Raw genomic sequence first — 17,808 nt, forward strand, 5'->3', positions numbered from 1 at the left:
CTGCCTGTTGGTGCGGCTAGAGGCTGTCACTGAGGTCCTGTCCCACTTGAGGACTGCGAGCGAGGTGCGGCTAATGGCCATCACCTGCCTGCTGGTGTGGCTAGTGGCCGTCACCGAATTCCTGCTTCCAGGAGTGTCTCCAGATGAAGATCGGGTGGTGACTATCTCTTCTCCAGTGCAGCTAGTGGCTGTCACTTGGCTCTGTGAAGGGGGGGCTGCAGCTCTAGCGAGGTCAGTGGCTGTCTCTTGCCTAGTACAGCTAGTGGCCGTCACTTGGGTGCTGTCTAGGGCTGTAGTGTAAGCCTCGCCCCGAACCTGTTGCACATTGGTCCGGTTGGAGAGTTTCAGTGTTTATTATCTGCTTAGTTGTGAAAAACACGTTGACTGAAAGTGTGTTGAACCCGGAATTATCAGATTTGTATGTGTTACCAGAGAAATACTTCATAAGGTATTCCATATTGGTATGTCCATAATGAGAGTATAAGGTGTGGAAGTTGAATAATACTGTTGTTTGCTGATGGTTCTGTGCTGTGATAAGCAGTAGATGGATGGCTGCAGTAGCATCAGCTATATGAGGTACAAAGTGAAGTGTGGCTATAAGCTTGATAACAAGCTACACAACTATCACTCATATGCAGGAAACATTCAACCACAAGCAAGTCTCAGAGTCCAAGCTGAGACTCTTGCAGTTTAAATCTTATGACAGACAGTATTAGATTTTTTTCCCAATAGCTTCCAGCAGCTGTTGGGAAGTTATTTGCTAATTTTTGCACTAAGTTTTGATTGTGGCCTAAAGAAAACATCAGTTGTACCATGACCAACCCATGTGCAGGTATTCCCTGACAGGAAGCATGGTGTCATAATTACATGCAGACATTCATAGGTATGTATGTCCGTATGTATACATACCAGATATGAATGGGAGTTGCAAGGCTTAATGAATGAGTTTGAATCCACATACAAGAAATTATATTTGAAAGTGAATATACCAGAGTAAAGTTATAATTTTTGAGAGGAATGAAGCCACACGGTGCAAATTGAGGCTGAATGACCAATGAATTTGAGTGCCTTCAGGTTTCTAGGTAGTAAGATAACCAAGGATGGGAGTTGAAAGGTGAAGAACAAAAGGTATAACAGCAGGGAAGGAAGGTTGCAGGTATAGTGGAGGCAGTGCAAAGGATGCAGAAGTCAGCATGGAAGTAAAGTTGTTGCATGACAGTACATTGATTCCCATACTGGTGTACAGAAATGAAGCTTGGACATTACAAGAATGACAGAGTTTTTGTTCTTGATGTTGCAAGTTCATCTGAATGTGAGTCCATCTGACTACAGGCTGAAGTTGCCTTCTCTTGTAGTTCATCCTTCTCCTTGCAGAAAATAAGGAAGGAGTTAAGACATTTAACCAAACAGTAGAGCTGCCCCAGGTCCATCTGAACGTAAACTTGTCAGATTGCAAACTGAAGTTGCCTTCTCCTCCAGCGTAACTCCTCCTTGCAGAGGATAGCAAAGGAGTTGAGGGACTGTCATATAACCAGGCAGCGGAGCTCTCCCTGCACCAAGATTCAAGAGTTAAGAGATATGAGTTTCCTGAAAGGAGGCAGACACACAAATGAGGAAGTTTGGGAGCAGTGTAGTGTTGAGTGTGTTGATGTTGAGGTGTTGGACTTCGTAAGTTTATTCTGACTTTACTGTCTGGTTTGGTTAATCATTCCCATAAAAACAAGTTCTCCATGAATTTTCTTTTAATTCTGTATACATTATCTTCTGAATAGATATTCACTGCCCCACAGCAGTGAATTATCTGTTCTTCCTACATACGTCATCTAATTTAATGACAGTACAGACACAGTTCAATAAACAGTACCCTATATGTTTTTCTTACCATAGATTTATCTTCAAATAGTGGTTTTATATTGAAGACAAGTAATGGTATACATAGATGAACTATCCCTATAAATCATTCATTCTCTTCATTATTTTGCGATTATCTTGAGTAACTTTCCTCCGTTTGAAGCCAATGCTGCTCCCACTACCACCTTCTGCCTCTCCAGACCCCAAGGAAACAGTCTTGACTTCGAATGAAGACACTGGATTCTGGAAAGATAACTCTGGACCACAGTATTCTTGCACCAAAGGTTGTGGGAGCTGCAAGTCTACAGGCTGCTGCTCTGGCTCTCTGTCAGGAACAGAATAATGATATTACGTATTATATTTTAATACCGAGATGCTACAATTACTCAAACCTAATTCAGCTTCAAAACCAGCCAAGGCCATCCTAAAGTTTTTTATACCAACCAGTCGAGAACCATTGATGCAGACAGAGCAGGAAGGGTGTATTTCAACTCCCTCACCAATTCCAGTCTTTCTCCATGCACTGTAACATCACACTGGGAGTCACCTTCTCACTCAGTAACCATCACTTTACTCTTTTCAGCATTTACTCTCAAGGCATGATTCTCACAGACATCAGCACAACTCTGCACTAATTCACCAGGCTGTTGTCTGGTATTTGCAAGTAACACTTCATTATCAGCATACAACAAATTTGAGATATTCTATCCATCACCATGCATTACCAACGCCATCTCTCTCTCCATTACTCATGTTTTTACTTTTCTCATCACCCGATCCGTATATATATTGAACAAACACAGGGACATCACACAACTCTGTTGCACACCCAAACTGATCGTGAACCATTCTTTTAGATGCCCATTTACCCTTACACATTCCTCACTACCATCATAAAAACTCTTGACGGCACCTAGCAGCTTACCATCTACACTCTACATGCGCAAAACCTTCCACAATCCTTCTCTCTCTATTTAGTTGTATGCTTTTTCCTGATCCATAAATGCCATAAACACCTTATAGTCCTTCTCACAAGCCTTCTCCACCAACTGTCTCACTGCTAATAATTGATCCACACATCCTCTGCCACACCTAAAGCCACCCTGTTCATCACTCACTAGGGCTTCTGATATCTCTCTTACTTTCTCTGTAATACTGCATCCATGTACCTTCTGTACAACACTCAATAGACTTAGCCACGATAATTCTTGCACTTACTTCACTCACCTTTATTTTTGTACAGGGGTACAATCAATGCCTTTTCCCACTCGACTGGCACAATTTCATTCGTCCATGCTGTCTTACAACAAGTACCTCATTCTGCTGTCTCCACTATACTTAATCATCTCTGCACACACCTCATCAACCCCAGCTGCTTTCCCATTTTTCAACTGCTTCACAGCGTTCTTCACCTCTGCGAGTGTCATGTTTCCTGACATTGCATTCCTTCTCTGTACACCCCCAAAACCAATAATGTTATTTCCTTTGCTCACTCCATTCCCATTGATCAGACTTTCAAATATTCTTTCCACATGGTCCTTACTTCATCCCCGTGGGTTAATAACCTATCACATACATCCTTCACACACATTTCTTTCCACTGTCACTTGTACATTTCCACACCTCTTTTCAGGATAACTTCCTGTTTTCAGAGTACTATACTTTGCATTCATTTTTCTTTGTAGATCATCATTTACCTCCTTCTCTCTCCTCTTCTCTAGTCTTTTTACATGCCTCTTGCTCTCAGTATATTCAGTTCTTATTTCAATTGAACCCCTGTCCTGTATCGACTGTAGCCTTCTCTTCCACTTTTCCCCCACTGCTGTCTCAGCCTCTTCATCCCACCATGCTGTACCTTTCTTCTTTGTTGTTACTCTTTCCACACCACACACTGCTTTAGCATTCCTAACTAAGCAGTCCCTATATGCATTCCAGAAGCTGTCCAGATCCATTTCATTCCAGTTCACTGATTCTAATTCCTCCCGAACATTGGCCCTGTATTCATCTGCCACTTCTTTGATCCTCAGCTTCATGCCTTTCAGTCTCTCTCCTTGACTGTTCCCCTCTCTATTGGTCCTCTTCATTCCTCTCAGCTTGATCTTGCATACCACAATCTTATAATCTGACAGACTTCCACACTGACCTCTTACTGGCCTCATATCAACAACACTTCCCAGCATCGATTTCTCTACGGGCACGTTATCAATCAGGCTCCCATTCAACACAGTCTTCATTCCCTCAATACCATGTATATTTATGTGCATTTTTGTGTTTGAAATATGAAATACAAATGCACAACCTCCTTTCCTGACATGTCCTTCAGTCACTTCCATTATCATTCTCGTCAGGTATACCGTTATTACCCATAATATCATTCACAGGACCAGTGCCTACTCTCCCATTCATGTCACCCTCTACAAACACTTTATAACTCCAGGGCATTTCTCCTACTACTTCATCCAGCTCATCCCAAAACTGTCTTCCTCTCTCTTACTCCTGTCATCACACGGTGCATACACTACAGTGACTGCCACTTCACCTTCTCAAACTTGAATTTGGCATACATACCGTACCTCTCAAGCTGGCACATTTGTAGTCTCTCATTCCACTCTGCCACACTTCACTCATCAACAAAGCAACTCTCTCCTTGCATCTTCCTTGCCCATTCATGCCCGACCTTACACGTTTTACACACTCCCACTCCACCTCACACCTTTTTATCTTAGTTTCACACACTGCCATCATGGCATATCTAGCACTCTTGAACACATTTACTACATCCACCCTCTTGCTTTCCTCATTCACACCTGTCGCATTCCATATGGCCATGTGAATCTGCCCATTTGGTTGGGGCCCTGGGCAGGTATTGGGCCCTCCGAGGCTGTGCGAAACATCTGCCGTGATTTATTGATTTTAGGTGGAGACTCTGGGGGACACTTAACCCTGCCAGAAAACCCAGTTATATGGTACCACTCAGTGTAGTAAATGGTTTTCTGGGTACATGAAACCATTTAGCTTGTTACTCAGTGCAGAGACCATTATGCAACATTACAATGAGTGGGTGGATGGTGGGCACCCTGACCTACCACAAAAATATATACTGTATACACTGTGTATATATATATATATACAGTATAAATATGTATACATTTATCATTATCATTGTCGTTATCCTGACCTCCATTCCCAACCTAGGGCAGGGTGAGGAGTAGCAATGTCCAGACAGCCCAATTTTCCCAATCCAGTGGGCCACACTTCCATTCACTCATGATTCAATCCCCTGGAGTCCTGGCTTTATCTGATATATATTTCCCACTCACATAGCATGAACTGTCACATATCTAGTTTTTCACGTTGATGAGGGTATAAACACAGTAGTGTGGGACGTTAAGTGCTCTGTACATGTGATGTTTGTAATTACATTTGGCAAGCAAGTATTTCCGTACTTGTGGTAGGTGAGGGCGCTCACCATCCACTCACTCAATGTTGTGCTGCTCTCAGGTTTCTGCCCTTTCCTCTCCTCCATCCTTCTTTCCTTCCATCCTCTTCTGTCTTTCTTTCATTCTTTCCTCATACTTCTGCCTACGGTTGACTTTACACTCCCTCTTCTGTCCTTCTTTCATTCATTCTTTCCTCTTCCTGTGGGTGACTTTGCACTGAGTGACAAGCCAATTGGTTTCCTGTACACCAGGAAACCATTTACTATGCTGGGTGGTAACCATATAACCAAATTTTGACACCTGATGGTTTAGTGGGTAATTAAGGCGCTCCAATTGGATTGGACCAGTGAAGGTTTATAATCAAGGGGTGGTTGGGGTTTACTGCTCACTTAATGCCACTCAGGGATGAGTGAGACTGGTCACTCTCATCTTAAATGTCAGGACCAACTTTCCTAGCCCTGGGTTCCCACGCTCCTCATGGGGCAACATAGGATTGGGTGATGGATGGTATTTCCGTATAAGGGCACTAACAGCAGAGGGTGGTTTCGCAGTATGTTAAAACATATACTGGGGATGTTTAACTGTCTTTTATGTTTAGCTGTTTGTTAGTAAGGTAGAGGAGGGGAGAGGGAGGCTAAGGATGTGATGAAGGGATAAGAGTGGAGAGGTATGAGAGAGGGGGGGTGTGAGCTGGGAACGGGGCAGTGAAATGGCAGGGGACAGGGCGACATGGAGGCAATTTGTTTGTGGCCACCCCTTAAGGGATTAAGGCATCTGGCATTAGACGGATAGATAGAGAGATACATATTTAGCTGGTTTCTTTCTTGTGAAAAGGAAACATACTGTATCTAAATTCAAATTGTGCCATTACTATACAAATCAACATCACTGGTTCTTATTCTGTCATACATACAGTAGTTTTCTACAATATTTCAAGGAAATAGCTCTCCAGTTTAAAATCTGCATTATTGATGAAACAGAACTTTTATGTCTGCTCTCTGTAAGCACCTAAAATAAGAGGGATTCTGCCCACAACCTACCACCCAGAAGGCTGGGGAATGCACCTCAAACTTTGGAAGATAGGCAAAGAGTGGAAATGCCACCAGTATTTCATAAAATGGAAAAGAAACTTGTTCTGAAAGTTATGTCTTAACCAAACTGCATTGTTGTTCCACTGACAATCTGGTTTGGTGATATTTTCAGGTGGCACTGCCTCTTATATCTCTCAGATTATGATACCTGTAGTTTATGCAAGATGGTCAAGGGAAGTGGTCGTCATGGGGATAAAAGGTGGTCCATTACCCAAAAGGATGTGAATTCACTTCCAGGTTGGGGCATGGAAGAGTTTGATTATTCTTATTGCACTGAACCAGATTTTACTGATCTTCCACAAGATTAGTCAACATGCCATAAAGATATCCTCAGTCATACCATTACACAAGTAGTGAATGAGAATGCCCTAATATGTAGTCAGTATCAATGCTGCATATTAGTGCTAAAGTGAGAACATGTTCAGGTGTGTGGCACGTAAAAGGACAGCTAAGCCTCAAGGAACACAGTCATTAAAAAAAGAAAGAAAAAAAAAAAAATCACAAGGACAGTGAAGAATTTCCATTAGATACAGATAGTTATACATTTTAAAGATTAAAAACAAACAAACAAACTTACTTCTGTATTGTTTGCCATGATGAGTAAGCCTCTGCTTTTGGTGCAGGGCCATATAAAACTGGGGCAGATGACAATGAACTGGTTTCCTGCTTTCTAGGCTTGGTATCTTGTGGTACAGAGCTTTTACCACTGTTATTCATGTTGCTTCCTGAGTTGCTGGTTTTGCTTACAGAGCTACTGGTTTTGCTCGTTTTATTTTTCTTGTTCTTCAGTTCCTTCTGTTCTGTGAGGGAAAGGTATCCCTCCTCTGGAGGCTCCCACTTGGTTTCTGTATGAGATAGCAGTTATGAATAATTATATTTCCATTTCACAGTTAGATTTTTTTTTTCTTCTCATAAGCACAGTTATACATTAAAAGACTAATAATTGAAAGTACAGTGCAAGGAAGTAATAATGGTTTTGGTCTTCATATGAACCTAGTTGTTGTTCTTGTTGCTGCTCCACCCCAGTGGCACAAAGTGGCTCGCTAAGGTCAGGGCAGGGTCCTTCCACATAGCAAGGTGCAGGGATATGGAGGAGGCATAGCCCTCAAGAGAATGAGTAGTGTATAGTATATACAATATAAGCAGTAGTCTCAGCCCGGACTTTAACTAATTTGCAAATGTGGTTGATTTCCCCACCTGGAAGTGCTGTGTAAGGCTAGCTACCAGGCCTTGACCTCGCATCCCTCCCATGATAATACTGTACCTCCTGTGATGGTGGCAGCCATCCACCAACTAACTTTAAGTAGAAATAATATTTTTCTTCCTAAAAGTTGTTCAGTTTTGTAAAAGACTGCATTCCAATAAATTAATTCAAATATGAATGACTGCAATCCAGTATGTTCATTCAAATACTGCATACTGTAGATGATCCTTTTACTCTAAATTCTTAGCTTCAATCTTCCCTCTTCTTTCTGTCTGTGGGTGGCTCTACACTAAGTGACAAGACAAATGGTTTCCTGGACACCAAGAAACCATTTACTAACCCGGATGGTAACCATAAAACCAAATTATGGCGCCTGGTGGTTTAGTGGGTAATTAAGGTGCTCCAATGAGATTGAGCCGATGCAGGTTTATATCCAACGGATGGTTGAGGTTTATTGCATACGTAAAGCCACTCGGGGATGAGTGAGGCTGGTCACTGTCGTCTTAAATGTCAGGACCAACTTGCCTGGCTCCAGGGCTTCTACACTCCTCATTAGGCAACACTGGATTAGATTATGGTGATGATGACGATGTTTAATCGACATTTATGCTCAAGTGATGAAAAAATTCATTCTTAATATAGTTTCGTGATTTTTACCTATATTTTTACAACTGTAATGTATTGCACATTAAAGATTTCTAATACTGCACTTCTTTCACTTTCTTGCAATGCATTATGGTAGTCCCTACATGTGGGGATTTTTGCTTCATTTTTTCCAATATGTAAATTTGTACTTTGTAAGTCAAACAGTGATGTTAAGATACTTAAAAGTAACATCATAACATCAGCACAGCCTGCAAGAACTGATGATAGAGTGTATCCATTTAAGTACAGTATTAGAGTATGGAAGTACTGTACCAGTACTGCACCTGTACAGCTTCCCTTCATGAAAAATTACAACATGACCAACCTCCTGTCGCTGTGTTCCAGTAGTAAGACTGGCCATCAGGTGCCTTGACTTCATGCCACATTTTCACTTTGGGTTTACAGCTATCTTCCCTTTCATCAGTTTTGTCACTTTCCTTAGTTTTTTCCGATGTTTCTTTCTTCTTGCCCACAACCAACTCGGCATTGTTTGCCTTGGCAATTTCGCTGATCTTGGTGCCTGTCATGTCCGGATTGTGTTCTATGTCGGTTTTGTATGCTTTCAGAGCAGCCTGGGAGAAAGAGGGTAATTATTATTTGAGTCAAGAACTAAAATGCTAACCATATACAGTATATTGTAAATCATCCTCACCATCAGAGCTTTTTCCCCACCAAAGGATTAAATTAAGTAGGATCTACAATTATCACAAACAGAGATCATTCATAACCTAAAAATGTCCAAAGATAATCTTTAAAACTGGTACAGTATCAGTTACATCTGTATTTCAAAATGCACAGATGGAGATTTCCCCCTCCCCCAAGTGAAAATGTGCTTCAGAAATGATCACATGTTATGCCTAAAAATGGGACCAACTGATAAACTGTATATACTTGACATACGAAAAGCTGTTGATTGCTCCAAAATCAGGGCCAATTTACCCATGAGACTGGCTTACATTCACACATATACAGTAACAGAGGTCATATTGGTGATGTTAGAACAGCATATGAAGCTTATATTGTTCATTCTACGAGTGTATAACCTAAGTGAATTATTGCCATGTTCAAGGCTGTTATAATAGGCGAGAGTAACATAAGCCCAGTTCAATGGGCCATGCTTCTATTCACTCATCATTCAAGCCTTCGAAATCCTGGCTCCATCAGATAGACCGAAAAAAATTTCACCATGTTCTGTGATTGGATTTCCTATAGAAAGAAGCATAAGAAATTGAAAGGTTGAATTAAGATGCTCCATGGAATAACTGAATACGTCAAAATCAAAATTGAGAATATGGAGGATAAAATATGGATTTAGACACATGGTGCCTTCAGAGTTCCTCCACAGAGCACCTCATATTATTTTTATGCTGCTGCTCTGGAAAAGAACTCTGAAGGTACCATGGGTTAAAAATGTAAGTGTCTAACCTCCATTATTTAGTTTGTCATGTTTGGCAGGCACTCAGAGTTCCTTAATTGAGAATACAGTACTGTATTGGGAAGAATGGCCTTTTTTTTTTTTTTTTTTTTACAGAGCTATCTGTTGACAGTTTTTTGCTCCTTCTTACCTTCCTTTACTGGATTCTTAACCCTACTCACTCCATGAATGATATCAGAGATTAAGACAAGATGATGATGATGATATATACTGTTTATTACACATTCCTGCAAATACTGTACAAAATCATCTTCAGTACGGGTATTTCTTAAGCAGTACAGTACCTCTTCCATGGCCTTGAGAAAGTCTTCCTCCTGCATCTTAGCCTCATACTCCTCCTGGCCCTTGCGACCCATTTCTGCCAGTCGTTTCTGTACATTTTCCTTGTGTCTCTTCCCTCGTTCATGGAATTCAACACTTGGTTTATTGTCGGCTATCCAGCACTTACAAAAATCACAGAATTTTCGAGGGTTTGACTTCCAGTATTCAGACCTGAAATTCGTATCCAAAGCACATTATTGAATTACTGTAATACGCTGTACAGGAATAAATAAAGGAAGTCTACAATCAACATTAGTCTATAAGTCTTAAAATGCACAACTAAAAGCAGCAGCAGCAGCTTTCATGCTATACCAGTACTGTACAAGATGTGAAGAAGAGTAACTTACAAGATAGACAAGAAAAATACACATGTCAAGTAAGGCTTTATGTAGTACCGATACTGTACAGTACCACAATATTCATCAAATAATCTGCCACACTACACTCAGCTAGACAGTGATAAAAAACAGTAAAGAAAAGGGTTGTAAAAAAAAAAAAAAAAAAAAGTTGACAAGCCATGTCAGTACGGTATCCTTCTATCATCACAGTGAAGGCCAAAACTGCATTAACAGTACATGACAAGTTATAGTAATTGTTTCCATTTGTTACTTTGTACTTTTAAGCTACCTCATATAGTTTCTCTCTCTCTATCTCTCTCTCTGTATAGATACAGTATATATATATATATATAGATCTATCTATCTATCTATCTATTGCCAGATGCCTCAATCCCGTTTGGGGTGGCCACAAACAAATCGCCTCCACATCGCTCTGTCCCCTGCCATTTCACTGCCCTGCTCCCAACTCACACCCCCCTCCCTCATATACCTCTCCACCCCATCCCTCCATCTCATCCTCGGCCTCCCCCTCCCTCTCCCCCCCCTCCACCTCACTCGCATACACTCTCTTCGTCAGTCTTTCACCCTCCATCCTCTCCACAGTATGTATATATATATATATACAGTATATATATCATCATCAGCCGTTTTGAGTATCCACTGCAGGACCGGCCTATCCCGACCGAAGTCGGGACGATACACTCAATGTATCTCTAACAAGTGGCTTAGGCTGTCTGGTAGAGACTCTATGTATGATGTGAAGTGCTTGTGAGTGTAATTGTAATGTTGGAGTGGCTTTGGATGCGTGTGTAATCTGTGAACCAAGTGTAATCGGCCCCCCTTAAGCCGACTGGGTGCAAGCATACTAGTATACGATACTGGTTCAACCACAGCACCCCTTGTGTCCGCCAAACCGATCAGTGTCTTGGAGGACACTTCCCAAAGTTTTTACTACCCTTGCGGGAGGCAAACCCGTGTCCACCAGCGTGCGAAACGCACACTCTACCATTGTACCACAGAGGCTCCATGTATTTATATATATACAGTATATATATATATATATATATATATATATATATATATATATATATATATATGTATATATATATATATATATGATATAGTCATTGTAATGTGCTTGGGCACAGTGCATTTAAAAAACAGGAGATCACAGTCTTGCCTCCCCAGAAAAGGTTGCCGATACCATATCTAGCCCTCTAACTACTGCACAACTGTTTTCATGTCTTGCATTCCAGGGTTTTTTAATCTGTCTTCAGCAGGAAGATTCTGAAAAAGCTTTCGTCTTATAATCTCTCTGATTGCTAGTATGGTATCTGTCAGACATAAACCACTGGTGATTGCCTCATTTTCCTCATATTTTCTACCATCCTTCTTTCAGGACTTGTGAAACTGTTATCATTGCACTTAACATATTAATGGCTTTCAGCATGAGTCTGGCACTGATCTTTAATTTCCCCTCTTACTATTCCTTTACTTCTATCAGTACCTTTATCTCTAGTTTCCTTTCTGATCATTTCCTGTAAGCCAGGAAACCATTTACAGTGCTGGGTGGTAATCATATAACTACCCCATTTGTGTTGCCTATGTGTCAGCAAGTGAGTTGACGGAGGGTTAGTGCCTCTTCCCATGAGACAACTAGCTAACTCGATGACAAACGACCATCCCTTATGGGATTATAGTGTCTGGCTATAGATAAATAGATAGATAGATACACTAGAAAGGCATAGAGCAAAGGGTGATTTTATGGACGTGTGTACTATGGGTCACAAAAGTATCAGTGCACAGGGGGTTCGATGCCCACCAAAAACATTCAGACAACTGCTGTACATTACCAATGTCTCATTGTGTACAGTATTAACAATGTCTCTTCAGATAAACATAACATTTGCTATATGTTTGCAAGAGGATATTGCTAGTTAGCGATGTGACACCTCCCGACATCAGGGCTACCAGCATGTGATAGGTTGGACACTAATATTTCATTTACGATACCTTTGTTCTATGATCCCAAATGTTTCACGCATATCGTGCACCAATATTTTTGTCACCCATAGTACTGTACTGTCTTTACAAACTTACATGTTTTATTGTAGATGCTGAAGGCTTGTGATAGGCCTGATTTGAGACAGCCACTGTATTATTCTACCAGTGCTGTATAGGGAAAAAAAAAAAAAAAAATGTGGTTACTCTTCCAGCATAGACTTGGATGAATTATTCATATTTTATATAGTACACCCAAATTTTACAAGGCATTTGGGACCAATGAAGTGGCCATGCAAACAACAACTGCATAAAGTATATCAAGTTTTCACCTGTAAAATGGCTATTTCTCCCTCAGACTTGCATCAAATCCCTCATTTTCAACAGGATATCCAATGGTATTCCTCCCATCCAGCTTTTTTCCACTATTCCTGATATGTTACTAAAAGTTTTCTGATATGCCAGCCTGCCAGTTAGAAATTAAAAGCATCTAAGAGTTGGTTAATATTCCCTCTATAACACTGAAAGTATTCCACTCCTTTGAACACACATTTCTTGTCTTATAATTTTCTCTTCTGTTTATGATTTCATAAGTACAGTATATGTATGGAATCATTAAGTAAAATATGTTAAAACTCACAAACAGGTCTAAATTATAGACCAAATAATTCTGCGCAACTTTTCTTCTGTAAAGAACGGTGAGACATTGACAGAAGTGTTAATGAACCCCTTGAGAGTTACTGATTCAGTATGTGGATGGACAAGAGGCTCACCAAGAGATAATGTAACTTGGTGGTGGAATGAGGGTATAGAAGCTGTAGTTAAGGAGAAAAGAAGGCTTATCCGGGACTGGAAGAAGGGTGGTAACAAAGAGTAATACAATACTTGGCTGCCAAGCGTAGGGCTAGAAAGAGGTTTATAGGGCGAAGTTTGAGTCACAGAGACTTTTACTTGGTAACCTTAATTGTGTGGAAGGGATGAATATGATTTTTGAGGTGGCAACTCAGATGAAGAGGGAGAATAGGAGTATCATAGGTGAACAGTGTGTGAAGAATGATGAAGGAAGGGTTGTGGTGAACAGTGGGAATATTAAAGATGCATGGAGAGAGTATTACAGCTGGTTGTTGAATGAGGAGTTCGAATGGGGCAGGGATGGTTTGGAGCCAGCAGATCCAGTGTTTGGCCCTTGGCCTCTGATTGATGCTGCTACTGTGAGTGGGGTAATAGGCTGGATGCAGATGGGGAAGGCAGCAGGTGCGTCTGGGTTGATGGCTGAAATGTTGAAAGCCTCAGGAGATATAGGAGTGAGGTTAGTCACTGACCTGATAAATATGATTATATATGAGTGTGTTGTCCCAGATGATTGGCTGAAGAGTGTAATTGTAAATGTGTACAAGAGGAAGGGTGATGCCCTGGAAAGAGGAAATTATAAAGGCATAAAGCTTATAGACCAGATATGAAGGTAATGGAGAGTTGCAGAAGGTATGATTAGAGAAAGAGTGAATACTGATGAGATGCAGTTTGAGTGTATGCCAGGCAAAAGGACCACTGATGTCATATTCATTGTTTGACAGCTTCAGGAAAAATATGTAGGAAAGAAATGGGAACTGTACTTTGTTTCTGTTGATTTTGAGGAGACCCTTGACAGAGTTCCTAGAGAGATGGTGAGGTGGTCAATGAGTGTGACTTCAGGGTTAAGGGACTAAACAGGGAAGCTGCAAGAGATCAAGCAGCATGGAGAGCCACCATTAGGTGACCAAGGCTGATGCTTGCAAGCATTTTGGAGCCTTCAAAAATGAAAATGAACAAAAACTAAATATATCCAGGAGAGCAATTTAAACTCCCTTAGAATATCCAGGTTTGTTTACACTGGACATGTTGCTGTCCTGTGTGTAAGCCACCAACATTTCATGTCCCTCCCAGACACAGTAAGGTAGCGTGGGTTGATTAAGGTTAGGTAATGTGGTGGTATGTTAGTTTAATGTAAAAACACAGCTTTTCTAGTGATCTTTTGTTAGGTTATATGAATGATTTGTTCATTCCAGCTAAAATGGAGACTACCTTTTTGACTCTTTGTTAAGATGCTAGTTCAGTTAATATCTTGGGAACAGTTAATTACTGTAAGATGTTTATGGAAGAAAATTTCCATTGAATTATGGGTAATATAATGTAGACCAGTTGGTTTTTCCCAGCATGGGTTTGGTGTAAAACTCTTATTATATTTAATGATATCCTATGAAGTACTGTAAAACTAAATAAGCAAGCATTAACTTTCTGTTGGACATGAAGTAAGGTGCTCAGTGATAATACCAATTTGATCTTGGTCGGATATGAATTCCCTAGTCCTAGTTTGGTTCGGTGAGGTTTAATATTCTGTCATAAATGCATTCGTTTACATCAGACATGGTGTACCACATGGGGCGGTCTTGCGGCTTTAGGTTTTCATTCTTATTCTTTGCAGTACTGTAATTACAGATTTTTTGTGCAGTCACACCAGATTACAACAGAAGAAACCCACATACATTGATGAAATATGACAAATAAAAATGGGAAAAAAAAGGAAGCTGCCTGGACACATGCGGCAGCTTGTTTATTGACGATCTCACCAACTTAACCTGATGGGGGGGGAAGCTTCATGCCTCAAACTGCCTATGATTTTAACCACCCAGGATTGCCACTATACCTAACATTACAAGTTCCTAAATCCCATCGGGCCCAAACTTGTACCCTAACTTATCCCAACCAACCTGTGCGACTCCTTTGAATAGAAAATTTGAAAGACCTGCGCCAATATGGTAAAGTATCAATAACTAGAATTACTGTATATTGAAGGATTTAGTAGAAAAACACCCAGTGCACCAGAAATTATGAGCATTTGCAGAGGTACTCCTTGCAGTGGTCAATAGCTGTCCCTAAAGCCGAATTTTTGAACACTTCTCTGACAGTCCGCTGGTATCACACGCGAAACATCCCTCCAACCGGTGATAAAAAAAACTGCAACAATCTTGTACTTGGGTATGATGGAAGAAACTGTTTGGTACACTTCTGGGCTGGGCAGTAGGCACCGTAAACAAACTTCAATCTTCTTCTTCTTCCACTCGGTGTTGTTTGATCGCAGTTCACAGTTCACACCCCTGAATCGGATTTCCCAACAAGAAGTAAAACAAAGGGACCAGGGAAAAATATGTTGCAGGATATTATTATGATATAAAGTACTCATTTCCCCTCTTCTCTGTTGAAGGTAAACATAGGCTTTCCTAAGGCAACAGAAGCATCTTACCAAATCAATGTTTCCTGATAGACTTAACATTTTCAGGTTATTTTTGCGGTTGTAAGTGCACATTTTACGTTAAATCTCTTTCCCCGTTGTTTTTTTGCTATGTTTCTTCCACTGTATCAACTGTTTCTGGAGTGTAATGCTTGAAACTTACAACATACGTCCAAGTCACCTTTTAGTACCCCGTGCCACTTCATACACATTATGGAACCTCAGTATTCCTGCACACCTCGCTTGCAAGTTTGTTATGTTGCCCAAGATGCTAAGTTGTGTATTACTGTAATACAGCTTTATCTTTTGCCTTTTTAACACCATGCAACGTAGTTTTTGTGGACATCCTGCAAATTGGCTATAAAAACCATAGTCTGTGTGCAGAGAAGAATGACAAAACTGATTTATAAGAAGGAATCTCTCATACCTACAGAGGTATTATTTAAATTAGGTAAATTGTACTATTAATTATACTTTAGACATAGATTTTGCATTATTTTACGCGTTCAGTTAGCTTGATTACTGTAATGAGACTGCACATAAAGGTTTCCCCGGGAAGTGTGTGAGAATCAAGATTTATTCTTGGGCTAACTGATAAAAGTTTAGGTGGCTGATCTGTTGAAATATTTATTGCTTACAAAGTACGTATACAACTAGAGGGGCAGTCAGTGGAGCGCATCTCTTCGACAAGGGTTAAGTTTTCTCATCATTGATTAGTCTGTCTATCTATTGACAGACGCCATAATCCCGTAAGAGGTGGCCATTTGACTTTGAGTTATTTGTTTTACGGGGAGGAGCACTAACCCTTCACCAACCCAATTGTTGACACGTAAGGAGCACGTATGATTTGGTTATATGGTTACCACCCAGCGTTGTAAATGGTTTCTTGGTTTTATTGATTAGGGTTTCGCAAAAAGTGTTTTCCGGATCCAGAATCTGTAAGATGATTGAGATCGGTCCCAAAAGTTAATTGATTGTTTCCACATAGGTTATCTGCCCACCAAATTTGGTCTAAATCTCTTTAGTTTTTGAGTAATCATGCTAACAGACAAACAAGCTAACAAACACCGGCTCCAAGAGTTAATCGATTGTTTCTTGGGTCATGCTATCTACCCACCAGATTTGGTCTCAATCTCTCTTCTAATTTTTGAGCAACCCAACTAACCCTCAAAGTAACAAACAAAAAGCTAGAAATTATTCAAAGAGCGCATACCTCCGCCAATGACATTGCAGGATCCGGATCCGGATCCTCCCCAAAATTCTTTCTTGGCCCATGGCCTACCTTTCCACAAAATTTCATTTAAATTCATCGAGAACTTTTGGAGATATCGTGTGGACAAACCAACAAAAAATTCCTGGATCCAGATGATGAACCGGATCAGGGCCTTACCCTACCCCTTCAAAAAATTTCAGCAAAATCTGTTCATAACTTTTTGAGTAATCCTGCTGACAGACAGACAAATGAAACTACCATAGGCAGAGCGTTTGCTGGATGGATCAGATTGTGTCTGTTTGGTTTTCATCGGTGTGTAGGCAGTCTTGTGTATGCTTACTGTAGTTTTCACTGGCGTGTAGGCAGTCATGTGGTGAAATTTTTCGTGCATCATTGCGAAACACAGGAGGGGTTTAGGAAGGTAAAATTTATATTGTCAGGTGCGTCAGATGTTTCTTTTCAGTTTCTTACGAAAAATCGATTTTCGAAAAAAAAAAAAAAATGGTACCTGGGCCGACAACTGGGTCCCGACGAGTTCCGGACCAGTGTCCAATAAGGGGTTTCAACCCCCCACCCAGCCCAGGGCCTTTGACCGATTATCATGAAAAACAATAGGCGTCCAGGGTTTGTGGATATATCCCTTCTGAATTTTTAAAAGAACGATTGGCACAAAATTGTGGCCTATGGAGTGCGCACAAACAGACAGACAGACAAACAAACATACGGAACCGGCTAACATGCCGAATCTTTCGATTCCGGCAAGCAACAAACTAACGCTGGCAAAAGACCTCCTTGGTGGGGGTAAACACGGATGAAAACACTCCTTGTCGGAGAGAACTAAAGGTGAATTATTATGTGAGCGACCAGTTTCATACATATTGTAGCTCCTAATGGCTGCAGAAAATTGGGCCCATATTGATAATAGCATTTAAAATCAATTCTGTTATGTGTATTATAGAATAAACTTAAATTCCTGCGATATTATTCGGATAATTTTTTAG

At 40.7% G+C, this 17,808-nt stretch overlaps 1 protein-coding gene across 2 annotated transcripts; it reads right to left on the reverse strand.

Moving 5' to 3' along the window:
* Positions 1-1,733: 1,733 nt before the first annotated feature.
* Positions 1,734-15,406, reverse strand: LOC145391379 (uncharacterized). 2 transcript variants are annotated; one of them, XM_080265978.1, is made up of 7 exons: positions 15,338-15,406; positions 12,659-12,792; positions 12,426-12,497; positions 9,951-10,158; positions 8,557-8,803; positions 6,960-7,227; positions 1,734-2,176 (listed from the first exon to the last, which is right to left on the reverse strand). In XM_080265978.1, coding segments are annotated over exons 3-7 (951 nt in total). In that variant the 5' UTR covers positions 12,428-12,497; positions 12,659-12,792; positions 15,338-15,406; the 3' UTR covers positions 1,734-1,950. The 2 variants fall into 2 exon arrangements, with proteins under 2 accessions (XP_080122104.1, XP_080122105.1); XM_080265979.1 differs by lacking the exon at positions 12,659-12,792 and having other exon boundaries at positions 15,338-15,374.
* Between the last annotated feature and the right edge of the window lie 2,402 nt (positions 15,407-17,808).

This window comes from Coenobita brevimanus, chromosome 18 (assembly GCF_032717465.1).
Source record: "Coenobita brevimanus isolate Jiangsu-jjx chromosome 18, ASM3271746v2, whole genome shotgun sequence".
Taxonomy (NCBI): Eukaryota; Metazoa; Arthropoda; class Malacostraca; order Decapoda; family Coenobitidae; genus Coenobita; species Coenobita brevimanus.

Coding starts and splice junctions, on each gene's coding strand:
- LOC145391379 (XM_080265978.1), bottom strand. Junction 8,804..9,950: donor TTCTCAAGGCCATGGAAGAG/GTACTGTACTGC, acceptor TCTTTCTCCCAG/GCTGCTCTGAAAGCATACAA. Junction 7,228..8,556: donor CTGGAACACAGCGACAGGAG/GTTGGTCATGTT, acceptor TATCTCATACAG/AAACCAAGTGGGAGCCTCCA.